Source organism: Culicoides brevitarsis, chromosome 1 (genome assembly GCF_036172545.1).
Source record: "Culicoides brevitarsis isolate CSIRO-B50_1 chromosome 1, AGI_CSIRO_Cbre_v1, whole genome shotgun sequence".
Lineage (NCBI taxonomy): Eukaryota > Metazoa > Arthropoda > Insecta > Diptera > Ceratopogonidae > Culicoides > Culicoides brevitarsis.
In genome coordinates, this window is record NC_087085.1 from 4367860 (window position 1) to 4379891 (window position 12032).

The 12032-nt window shown below is 27.5% G+C and overlaps 3 protein-coding genes across 3 annotated transcripts; 1 reads left to right on the forward strand and 2 right to left on the reverse strand.

The window, feature by feature from the left end:
* Positions 1–1781: 1781 nt before the first annotated feature.
* On the reverse strand, positions 1782–4742 carry LOC134837084 (maltase A1-like). Its single transcript, XM_063852397.1, has 3 exons — positions 4467–4742; positions 3354–3483; positions 1782–3294 (listed from the first exon to the last, which is right to left on the reverse strand). Exons 1-3 carry the CDS (start codon positions 4740–4742, stop codon positions 1880–1882), a joined length of 1821 nt encoding a protein of 606 aa, XP_063708467.1. The 3' UTR covers positions 1782–1879.
* Positions 4743–4841: 99 nt separating this feature from the next.
* On the reverse strand, positions 4842–7252 carry LOC134827632 (maltase A2-like). Its single transcript, XM_063840366.1, has 6 exons — positions 7014–7252; positions 6310–6963; positions 6053–6257; positions 5586–5693; positions 5086–5522; positions 4842–5030 (listed from the first exon to the last, which is right to left on the reverse strand). Exons 1-6 carry the CDS (start codon positions 7229–7231, stop codon positions 4883–4885), a joined length of 1770 nt encoding a protein of 589 aa, XP_063696436.1. The 5' UTR covers positions 7232–7252; the 3' UTR covers positions 4842–4882.
* Positions 7253–8305: 1053 nt separating this feature from the next.
* On the forward strand, positions 8306–11971 carry LOC134827631 (probable maltase). The gene is made up of 6 exons (XM_063840365.1): positions 8306–8456; positions 8519–8754; positions 9434–10114; positions 10982–11222; positions 11286–11660; positions 11717–11971. Exons 1-6 carry the CDS (start codon positions 8332–8334, stop codon positions 11925–11927), a joined length of 1869 nt encoding a protein of 622 aa, XP_063696435.1. The 5' UTR covers positions 8306–8331; the 3' UTR covers positions 11928–11971.
* The last annotated feature ends 61 nt before the right edge of the window (positions 11972–12032 follow it).

Consider the following 12032-nt stretch of genomic DNA (forward strand, 5'->3'; position numbering starts at 1 on the left):
TAACCTAAAAATTAATTTATTTGAATTTCCAAGCACTTTAACAAAGAACGGCGTTTTTCCCCGAAAATCACTTCCCTAAACATAAAAAAACATTAATTTTGTTTCGTCAAAACTTACCGGCACTTTTATCTTAATTTATTCTGCAAAAAAACGACCTTTGCCTTCACTTTTCACTTTTTGTCGGCATTCGAACTTTTTTTTTCTTTTTATTTTTGTTCGAATTTGGGTCAAGATTTTGTTGTTTATTTTTTGTCCTTTAATATTTTATGAACTTCTTTCTACTTAAATGACTAAATTCAACATGTAGCCGGGGTAAACAAGTGTGCGTGTTACTAATGAACTTCAATTTTCCTCGGTTTTTGAAGCGTCTGTCGTTCTTCGTGCACGAGTCGGTACTTTGACCTACTTTTGGAGCATTTTCTGATGTTGTCCGATAACAAAAAAAAAATAGTAAAAATAGTAGAAAAAAATTATTACAAATTATTCATCAAAGAAAATAGTAAGGGAAAAAAATGTGTCAGTCAGTCAAATTTGAGCTTTTGAACAGAAAGGAACGATTTTTGTGTTTTTTTAATAGAGAGCTTCATGTTTTTGATCAAATGTGTTGTATTCCATGGTAAATTCTCAATTTTTATAAAAAATATTAATTTAATTTTTTTTTTTTTTTTTTTTTTCAGTTGCCTCTCGTGCGCAATCAGCACCCTCATGTCAATCTTGTTCACCGTCTTGATTGTCGCCGTTATCGTTGGACTTTTGTTCTACTTTGACGTCTTCGGAATCCAAAGCACCAACAAGGAAGCCACAGATTTCTTCACAAAAACGGGCGACGACATAAAAAATGCGATAAAGAACATCAACTAAGGAGCTCTTTTTCGTACTTAGATGTCTTTGAGGGAGCCAAAATTCGCTAATTTATTAAGCTTAAGAAGTGTATACAAAAAAAATACAAAAGTTCAAGCCAATTTTACATTCTATCTTTAAAAAATGTTAAAGAAAATATTTAAAAGTGTCTTAAAACAACAACAACAACAGAAAATAATCCGATTTTTGTACCAACTTTTATTGATTTAACGAAAATTTCAGGGATGAAATCAAAAAACTGACCATGATAATATTTTTTTACATCACAAAGTTAATAAGTTAATTTATATTTTTTAAAAAGAATCTCATTTTTTGATTGCTTACTTGTAATAAATGTGAAAAAAAAATTATCGACTTTTAATTTAAAATTTTTTAAGGCTTCTATTTTTTTCAATTAAGAAAAAATAATTTACTTTTCTTCTTTTATTTTTTTTTCACGAATTTAATATTTTTTTTTTATTTTATTGTTCAGGTTTTTAATTTTTTTTTTAAATTTCCGAATTTTTTTTTTTCAATTTTTAATATTTTAAGAAAATTTTTTAAATTAATATTTCAGAAAATTTAATTAATTTTATTTTTAATTTTTAAAATTTCAAGAAATTTAATATTACTTTTTTTTTTTAAATTTTTAAAATTTCATTTTTAATTTTTTTTGTTAAATATTTTAATTATTTAATTTTTTTTGTTAAATATTTCATGAAATTTAATTATTTAATTTTTTTGTTAAATATTTCAAGAAATTTAATTATTTAATTTTTTTGTTAAATATTTCATGAAATTTAATTATTTAATTTTTTTTGTTAAATATTTCATGAAATTTAATATATTTTTTTTATAAAAATTATTAAAATTAAAATTTTATTATTTTTTTACTTAATAACTTTGATTTATTTTAATTCAATTCAATTATTTTTCTACAATATTATTTTTTAATTCATTAAAAAAATTTTATTTAATTTTTTTAATAGAAATTAATTTTTTTTTAATTTTAAAAATTATTTTGGTCGAAATTCGCCTTTTAAAAAAATTTAAATAAGCAAAAAATTATTAAAAATACAGAAATTGCCATTTTTGTTCCTTTTGAGTACGCAACAAAGCCCGATTCTGCCGAAATTGTCACTTTACTCGAATCCAACGTTGCGCCATCTTTCATTCCTGACTCTAACGAAGCAACAACGAGCTTCAAATTCCCTTTGAGACTCGGAAAATTCTTCTTCAAGTCGATCGTTGTACTTGTTTTGCCAAAATTTAATGCAATAATGTACGTTTCGTTCCCCAATCGACGTCTAAAAGCGTAAACTTGATCATTTATCAACGCACTTTTGTAATCTCCCCATCTCAAAACTTCATTTTTCTTCAATTCGACGAGTTTTTTGAAAATTTTCAAGTGACTATTTTCCGCAGCGGATTCCTTTTCGACATTTACTGCCTCGTAATTCTTCGCCATTGGCAACCACGTGCTGCTTGCTTGCGAAAATCCCGCATTTTTGTCGCTGTTCCATTGAAAAGGCGTTCTCGCGGGATCTCGCGACACTTCGTTGTAATATGTGCGGTTCGTGAAACAAGCGAGCGGATCTTTTGTGTCTTCCCACGAAATTTCGCCGTCTGTCATGCCGATTTCCTCGCCTTGATACGTGATGGCGTGTCCCGGAAGCATTTGGAGCAAAATGTTGTACAAATCGATGCGAGATTCGCCCAAACGGGAAGCAATTCGTTTCTGATCGTGATTCCCAAGGACCCAATTTCCCGAATTATTCGCAGGAATGTGATCGAGATACCCTTCGACGATGGATTTGATGTCGCCGGCATCGCTGTTTGCGTTAATTTTTGTCAATAACTCAAAATTAAAGGGAATTTGCGAACCCAAAATGCCAAATCCGTCGCCATAATATCGCATAATGTTCGCCAGCGACGTGTAAGCTTCCGTCATCATCATGCGAGGCCAATTTTTGTACTCGTCGAGCACTTGTCGCCATTCGTAGATCATTTTATACGTTTCGTCTTGATCTGTCACGTAAATATGGTTCAAATAACAAAAGCTTTCAGGATCGTCACATTTCCCGCTGGGCGGTTCATCCGGAAAATTTCCCTCAGAATCGGGCGCTACTTCGAACAAATGATAAACGGCATCGCAACGAAAGCCCGCAACTCCCTTGTCAAGCCAAAATCGCAAAATATCCTTCATGGCAGCCACGACTTTCGGTTCGCGATAATTTAAATCGGGCTGTTGAACGGCAAATGCATGATAATAATACTGTTGACGCTTCTCGTTCCATTCCCAGGCGCTGAAACGGAAGTTGCTGACCCAATTGTTGGGCGGAAGATTTTGACCTCCGGCGGGATTTGGTAAACCGTCGTGCCAAATGTAGAAGTTTTCGTATTCAGGATCACGTTCGACGGATTTCAGGAACCATTCGTGCTTGTCGGAAGTGTCTAAAACGAGAAAAATTTATTAATATTTAAAAAAAATAATAAAAAAAGAAATTTCTTACGATTTGGAACGAAATCCAAGATCATTTTGAGGCCTAAACGATTAAATTCTGCTAAAAGATTGTCAAAATCCTGCATTGTACCAAAAGTTTCGTCGATGTCACGGAAATCGGATATATCATAGCCAAAGTCCTGAAAGAAAAAAAAAATTATTAATTTTTCGTGCGTTAAAAAATTATATAAAAATTAATTAAATTATTTTAATAATTTTTTAATTATTTAATAAATTTTTAATTTTTGTTTAAATTATTCATTTTTTAAAATTATTTAAAAAAAAAATTATTTAAAAAATTAAAAATTGAGAAAATTTTTCTAAATTTTTTAAAGTTAAAAAAATAAATATTAAAAAGTAAAATAAAAAATTTAAGCAAAAAAATTATTTAAAAAAATATAAATAATTTATTGAACAAAACAATAATTTAAAACAATATAATTTTTTGAAATATTTTATTAAAAAATATAAATTAATAAAATTTAGTTTATTTAAATGTTTTTTCAATCCTTTATATTTTTTTTATTCTTTATATTCTTAAAATTTTACTTTTTTCCATTTTTTTTATTATTTCAAAAAAAAAATTTTTTTTACATTTTTTTATTTCAAGAATTTTATTTTTTTTGCGTTATATTAAATCATTTTATTTTTTTTTTTTTTTATTTTTATTTTATTTTTTTTTTATTTTGAACAATTAAAAAAAATGTTCGTTTAAATTATTCTTTTTTTTTAATTATTTAAAAATTAATTATTTAAAGTTAAAAAAAATAATTATTAAAAAATGAAAAAGAAAATTAAAGTATAAAAAATATATTTTTTATTAAACAAAACAATAAGTTAAAAAAATATATTTTTTTGAAAAATTTAATTCAAAAATAAAAAAAATTTAAATTGTTAAAATTAGGTTTTTTTCTAATGTTTTTTTTTCAATCCTTTATATTTTTTATTATTTATATATTTTTTTTTAATTTTTAAAAATTTAACTTCTTTTCATTTTTTTTTTTATTTTTAAAAATTTATTTTTAAAAAGACATATAAAATTCAAGAAATTTAAATTTTGACTCCATTAAATTTTTTTTTATAAAAATCAAACAAAAAGAACAATTTTAAAAAATTTACTTACAACCATTGGACTTTTCATGATAGGCGACAACCAAACACCTTCCATACCCAAATCCTTCAAATATTGCGCTTTCTGCATTATTCCTCGCAAATCTCCGACCCCATCGCCATCAGAATCATAAAAACTTCTCGGATAAATTTGATAATAATTTGCATTTTGCCACCATTGACGTTTCCGAGTTGCCTTTTCTGTCAAAACCTTCGACGGAGCATCGAAAACTTTCGCTGAAACGCCCACAATTGCAATTATGAGCAATAAAATTGTTGTTTTTGCCATTTGGACTTCAAAGTTGCACTGATCTAATTATGAAATTTGCTACCTACAAAATCGTTCTTCTCTGATAAGATAAATAAATCAAGTGAATATCAATTTTGTGATAAGAAAACAGATTTTTTTATTCGATTGTCGCACGATTATTACATAAAAAGAGCTGAAGAGTACTTTACAATTACTGCAAGTGCTGATAACGCAAGCAACTGAAGTGTTTGAAGTGTAATTGCATTGGATTTTATCACAACGGCTTCTTTTGGATTCAATGTCAGTTCTGCCGTATCCATTATTTTACTAAATTTTACGAGAAATATTTATTAAAATTCATTAAAAGTTGATAAAAACTCACCCAGGAGCCTTTCCGGATTTATGTACGAAGGCATAAGTCCATTTCATGCTGATATTAAAAGCTTTGAACGGATCAACTTTACTCGTGCGATCATTCAAGTTCAACATTATTACATAGCGTTCCTTTTCCGTGCCTCGAAGAATCAATAAAACATTGTCCAAAACTTTTGTTTCGAAAACTCCCGTTTTGACAGCTTCTGATTTCTTAATTGACATCATTTGTTTGTAGATGTAAAGATGGCTGCCAACTGTATTGAGTTCTGATTGTACATTTAAGCCTTGAAGGTAATTTTCGTTGACAGGAAGCCACGTTGAAGCTCCTGATGAGAATCCTGCATTTTTATCCGTGTTCCATTGCATTGGAGTTCGACAGATGTCGCGTTCGTCGTTTTGAATTTCGGCGGGAATTATGCCATCGATCATACCGATCTCTTCGCCCTTCGTTTGAGGTTATGTTAATTTAGTTGGATTTTCATCAAATATTAAATTAAGAATACTTACGTAATAATTAACACTCGCTCCTGGCAAAGAAAGTATCAAAATGTTCATCCAATCGATCATATCAGCTCCGAGACGAGATCCAACACGTGATCCATCATGGTTTCCCATCTTTTTGAGGTTATATTAAACAAATTTTGAGGTTATGTTAAAAATTTTTAAGTTATGTTAAAAAAATTTGAGGTTATGTTAAAAAATTTTAGGTTATGTTAAAAAATTTTGAGGTTATGTTTAAAAATTTTGAGGTTATGTTAAACATTTTGAAGTTATATTAAAAAAATTTTGAGGTTATGTTAAAAATTTTGAAGTTATATTAAACAAATTTTGAGGTTATGTTAAAAGATTTTTAGGTTATGTAAAAAAATTTTTGAGGTTATGTTAAATAATTTAGAGGTTATGTTAAAAAATTTTGAGGTTATGTTAAAAAATTTTTGAGGTTATGTTCAATTGTTCACAAAAATAAAACTTACAACCCAATTAGGTAAAAATTGCGACGGTTTATGGGACATCCATTTATCAATAGTATTTTTCAAATCATAAGCTGTCGATCTGTTATTAAATTCTTGCAAGATCAAAAAATTAAAAGGCATCATGGGACCTTTTCTCGTATCTCCTTTTTCGCCATAGACGCGCATTACGATATCAACATCAGCATAATGTTCACACATGGCAATTCTACGGTTAAAAATTCAATTTAAAAAATGAGTTTTGAGGTTATATTTTTTACCTTGTATCTCCGCCATTGTCAGCTTTGTATTTTGACAAAAAATCCCGCCATTCATAGAGCAACTTGAAACTATCGTCTTGGTTAACTGTATAAATGTGATCCAAAAAGCAATGATCATTAGGATTCGTGCAAGTTCCATTTTCAGGTTCATCCGGATAATTTCCATTCGCATCGACGCCAACTTCCATCAAATGTGGCGTCGCATCGATACGAAATCCATCGACGCCCCGATCTAACCAAAATTTCATAATGCTCGGCATTTCATTTCTCATATCTTCATTTCGATAATGCAGTTCTGGTTGTTCCTTGAGGAAAACATGAAAGTAAAATTGTTGTCTCGTTTCATGCCAAGTCCAAGCAGATCCGTGAAAAATACTGATCCAATTATTTGGCGGCAAATTAGCGCCTCCTGCTGTAGAATTCGGGAAACCATCATGCCACATGTAGTAATCCGTGTATGGATCGATTCGTTGAACGGATTTTGTGAACCATTCGTGTTCGTGACTCGTATGATTGGGCACGTAATCGAGAATAACCTTCAAACCTAAAGATTTTGCTTTTGCCACGAGTTTGTCAAAGTCATCTAATGTCCCGAAAGTTGGATCTATATCACGGAAATCGGAGATGTCGTAACCAAAATCGAACATTGGAGATCTAAAAAACAAAAATTTAAGAAAAAATTTCAATTTTTGAATAAAACTCACTTAAAAATCGGTGAAAGCCAAAAAGCATCAATTCCAATATCTTTCAAATATTCCAATTTTGAGGTTATGCCATTAAGATCTCCGATTCCATTTCCATCGCTGTCCGCAAAAGATCTTGGATAAATTTGATAAAAAGCAGCGTTTTCCCACCAATCAAGATTTTCTCCGAATGTTAAGGTTAAAATGGGAAATAAGAGCAAAATTTTGAAGAAAAACATTTTGACGTCTGTCGGATCAGAAAGTCGATAATCAACTAATACAATTTCAAGAGTTTCAAGGCGAACAGCGGAAAATTGTGGTATTCGTGACAAAAGTGTTCCGATTAGATCTCGAGTGCAAGTGCAATATTTGTAAATAAATTGCAGGGGATTTTTCGTACTGATAAAAATGTTGAAAGGTGTTTGTTTGTTTTGGTGTTCAGTAATGCGTAAAGTTTACATTATTTAAAAGTTCAGCTAAAAAAAATTAAATTTTTAATTTTAAAAAAATTTTTAATTTTAATAAATTTTTTAACTTTAATTGAATTATTAATTTTAATTAATTTTTTAATTTTAATTAAATTTTTAAATTTAATTTTTAATTTTATTTAATTTTTTTATTTAAATTAAATTTTTAATTTTAATTAATTTTAATTGATTTTTTTTTAATATTTTTTTTAATTTTTAAAAATTTTGACGCTTTGTAAAAAATGAAAATTAAGCTTTTATAATATTAAAATATTTGAAATATTTTTTTTTCTCGTAGAAAATTATTTAACGAATAATTAAAAAAAAATTAAATTTAATTAATTTATTTTTAATTATTTTTTAATCTATTTTCTAAATTTAATTTTAAAAAAATTAAAGATTATCTAAAAATTAAAATAAATTAATATATGTAATTTTTAAAAGTTAAATTATCTTTTTTTAATTAAATTTAAATTTTTTAACATAAAAAAAAGTGAAAAAATAATTGAATTTCAAGTTATTTTTTTTTTTGTGATTTACCAAACGTCAAAACATTTATAGGTCATTTTTGTCAATTCTACATCTCATCAGTCCTTTACGCAGTATCTTATCACGAATTTTAGACAAACAAATCACTGCTCTTGCAAATATTTTTCCATTAAAATTGCTTTGAATCTTATTTGTTCTCTAATTGAAATTATGTCATCGCCTCTGATTGTGAGTTATCAGCTGCAACTCGCATAAAAACTACGAAAAAAAGCTAATTGCATGAAAATCAACTCAAACAATCGCGATGCCTATAAAGGGATCGTCGCAACGCCAAATTGCAGTTAGTTTTTTATGGGACTTCGATCAATGAGGAAATCATCGAGATGGGTTTCTTCAAAAATTTATTTTTAATTTTTAGTATTTTCGTCGTGAATTCTTACGCGAAAGATTGGCTTTCGAATGCTAATTTTTATCAAATTTATCCTGTTTCGTTTAAGGATTCTGATGGGTAATAAAGAACTAATTTTTGTGAAGTTTGAACAATTAATTGAAGTTTTTTCGGGTTTTAAGTGATGGAATTGGAGACTTGCAAGGAATTAAGAGTGAAACTGCTTATTTGAAAGGATTGGGCATGAATGGCGTATGGCTTTCTCCAATCATGGCATCTCCAATGAAGGATGCAGGATATGACATTTCCGATTATAAAACTGTGAATCCGATGTTTGGAACAGTTGATGACGTAAAAGAGCTGATTTCTGCCTTTAAAGCTGCTGGATTGTATTTGATCTTGGATTTTGTGCCAAATCGTAAGTTTTTTCAAGATCTTTAAAAAATTCATTTTATTTAGAATTAAAAATTTAAATTAATTAATTTAAATTTTAATTCATAAATTAATTAAAAAAAATATTAAAAAATTATTTTTTTCGAAATTTTTTCTTGTTTTAAAAATAAAAAATTATTTAACGAAAAATTTAAAAAAGAATAATTAAAATAACTTAATTTAATTTTTAATATTTTTTAATTATTTTAATTTTTTTTTTACTTAATTAATTAAATAAATTAAAAAATAAATTTAATTAAATAAAAAGTGAATTAATTAAAATATTAAATTATTTAAAAATAATTTTAATTAAATTACTTAATTAAAAAATTTGATTCATAAATTAATTAATGATAAAAAAAATATTTTTTTCAAAATTTTTTCTTGTTCTAAAATAAAAGAAAAATTTTTGAACGAATAATTTTAATGAAAAAAATTAATTTTCAATTATTTTTTTTATTTAAAATTAATTCATTTATATTTTAATATATTTTTTTAAATTTATTTTTTTGTTTAATTAATTATAAATTGTTTTTTTTTTTAATTTTTATACTTGGTTTGAATAAATTGGATTTTATTTTAAGTTTAATTATAAAAAAAAATAAGACAAAAAAAATGACTTACCGAAAAAATGTTTAATAAAAACCTAAATTTTACCTTTTAAGACACTTCCGATGAGCACGAATGGTTCAAAAAATCCATCCAAAAAATCGATCCTTACACGGATTATTACGTTTGGCATGATGGTTTACCAAATCCCGCCGGAGGTCGAAATCTTCCGCCCAACAATTGGGTCAGCGTGTTCCGTTACAGCGCATGGCAATGGAATGAGGATCGCCAACAATACTACTATCACGCCTTCGTTCCGGGTCAACCCGATTTAAATTATCGCAATCCCAAAGTTGTTGACGAAATGAAGAACATCCTTCGTTATTGGCTTGACATGGGAATTGCCGGATTTCGTATCGATGCTGTGCCGTATTTGTTTGAAATTCAACCCGATGAGAATGGAAATTACAAAGATGAGCCATTGAGTGGCATAACTTCCGATCCAACGGATTATCAGTATACGTCGCATATTTACACACAAGATCAACCCGAAACGTTCGACATGGCGTATCAATGGCGTGCTGTCGTTGACGAGTACAAAAATAAGGATTATCCGAGAGTTTTGTTGACGGAAGCTTATACGAGTTTGGAGAATATTTTGAAATTTTACGGAAATGCGACGATGAATGGATCTCACGTGCCATTTAACTTTGATTTGCTCTCGAACACGAAAAAAGACACAACTGCCAAACAAATTCAGTATCTCGTGGAGAATTATTTGTCAAAAGTTCCTGCAGGTAAGATTTTTTATCGTTTTAATTTTGTTTTAAAAATTTTTTTCTTCAAATTTAAAAAAATTATCAAAAAAAATTATTTTTATAATTTTGAAGAATTTTTTAAAAATTAATTTAAATGAAAAAATATCTTAAAAAATTAATTTCATAATAAATAACTTTTTACTTTAAATTTTTTTATGAAAAAAAAATTTTTTATTCTAATTTTTTTTTTTAAATACATATTTTTAATTTTTTTTATTTATTTATTTATTTTTTTTATTTATTTATTTATTTTTTTTTTTTTTTAAAAAGACAAAGAGTTGAAAAAAATTTAAAGTTTGATAAAATTTAAATTATTTTTTAAATTTTATTTTAAAATAAAAAAAAAATAAAATTCATTTAAAATTATTTTTTTCCCTTCAAATTTCAAAATTTACCGAAAAATTTCATTTTTATAATTTTTTATAATTTTGAAGAATTTTTTAGAAAATTAATTTAACTGAAATTTCATCTCCAAATATTTATTTATTTTTTAATATTTATTATATATTTTTTTAATTTTTTTTATGAAATAAAAAAAAATATTTTAAAATTGAGGAAAAAAAATAAAATCAAATTTTATTCTAAAATTCATTTATAATTAATTTGTTTCCTTCAAATTAAAAAAAAATCTGAATTAAAATTATTTTTTTTTTTAATTTATTTTTTTTTATTTTTATTTTATTTTATCAATTTTTATTATTATTTTTTTTTTTGTTAAATAGGTTTAATTTTTAATTTTTATTTTTTGAAAAAAAGAATAAAAATAATTTATTTTTTTTTTTAAATTTTCTGACATGAAATTAAATAAATTTAAATTTAAAATACTTACCAAAAATAAAATTTCAGGCAAAGAAGCTAACTGGGTATTGGGAAATCATGACAACCATCGTACCGCAAGTCGTTTAGGGGAAGAACGTGCCGATTTGTACAACATTTTGCTTCAAACTCTTCCCGGAAACGCCGTTACTTATCAAGGAGAGGAACTTTGCATGCCCAATGTTTACGTCACGTGGGAACAAACTATCGATCCGGGGGCGTGCAACACAAATGAAACCGTTTTTCATTCAGTTTCACGAGATCCATGCAGGTAAAAGTCAAAATTCTTCTCAAAAAATAAAAAAAATATTTTTTCTTAATAAAATTTTTTTAGAACTCCTTTCCCATGGGACTCTTCAAAGAACGCCGGATTCTCAACTGCCGATAAAACATGGCTTCCCGCTGGCACCGAATACACTCAATACAACGTCGCCAAGCAAAATGCTCAATCTCGCAGTCATTTGAAGCTTTTTAAGCAACTCGTCAAGTTGCATCAATCGCAAGTCTTCCAAGAAGGAAGTTATTCGGGAGCTACCGTCGACAACGATGATCTTTACGCTTATCGACGCGTTTTCGGAGATACGGATGTCATTATTCTCCTGAATTACGGAACAACGTCACAAACGGTGAATGTCACTGCCTTATTCAACAACGTTCCGTCACGAGTTAAGGTTCTTGCGTCATCTTTATCTTCGAATATGGCTGATAAGTAATCAAAAAAAATTTTTTTAAATGAATTTTTGTTAAAAAATTTATTTTTTTTAGTCAAATGTTGACGTCATCAAGAGTCGTTCTTCCAGCATCAGCAGGAGTTGTTGTTCAAACTGTTAAAGATACTGCCTCGACAACTACTACTCCGCAAACGACGAGATCAACAACAACGTCGACTACTACTGCGAAGCCCAATAACGTTGGAAGACATTTGATTTCGGGAGTTGCGATGATTTTGTGCTTCGTTGTTGGAGTTTTCATGTAAAATTGTTAATAATTTTTCATTTCAAATAAATATTTGAAAAAATATTTTAAAAATTTCAATTTTCAAGGAAGAGCTAACTTTTCAGCTCTTTAAAAATTTTGGGCT

Bases quoted from the DNA above. Each gene is read 5' to 3' on its own strand.
- LOC134837084 (XM_063852397.1), bottom strand. From the start codon at position 4,742: ATGGCAAAAACAACAATTTTATTGCTCATAATTGCAATTGTGGGCGTT. The intron at 3,484-4,466 runs GTAAGTAAATTT...TTTTTCTTTCAG, and splicing joins TCATGAAAAGTCCAATGGTT to GACTTTGGCTATGATATATC. The intron at 3,295-3,353 runs GTAAGAAATTTC...TTCTCGTTTTAG, and splicing joins CTTGGATTTCGTTCCAAATC to ACACTTCCGACAAGCACGAA.
- LOC134827632 (XM_063840366.1), bottom strand. From the start codon at position 7,231: ATGTTTTTCTTCAAAATTTTGCTCTTATTTCCCATTTTAACCTTAACA. The intron at 6,964-7,013 runs GTGAGTTTTATT...TTTGTTTTTTAG, and splicing joins TGGCTTTCACCGATTTTTAA to ATCTCCAATGTTCGATTTTG. The intron at 5,523-5,585 runs GTAAGTATTCTT...CCTCAAACGAAG, and splicing joins GAGCGAGTGTTAATTATTAC to GGCGAAGAGATCGGTATGAT.
- LOC134827631 (XM_063840365.1), top strand. From the start codon at position 8,332: ATGGGTTTCTTCAAAAATTTATTTTTAATTTTTAGTATTTTCGTCGTG. The intron at 8,457-8,518 runs GTAATAAAGAAC...TCGGGTTTTAAG, and splicing joins TCGTTTAAGGATTCTGATGG to TGATGGAATTGGAGACTTGC. The intron at 11,223-11,285 runs GTAAAAGTCAAA...AAATTTTTTTAG, and splicing joins GTTTCACGAGATCCATGCAG to AACTCCTTTCCCATGGGACT.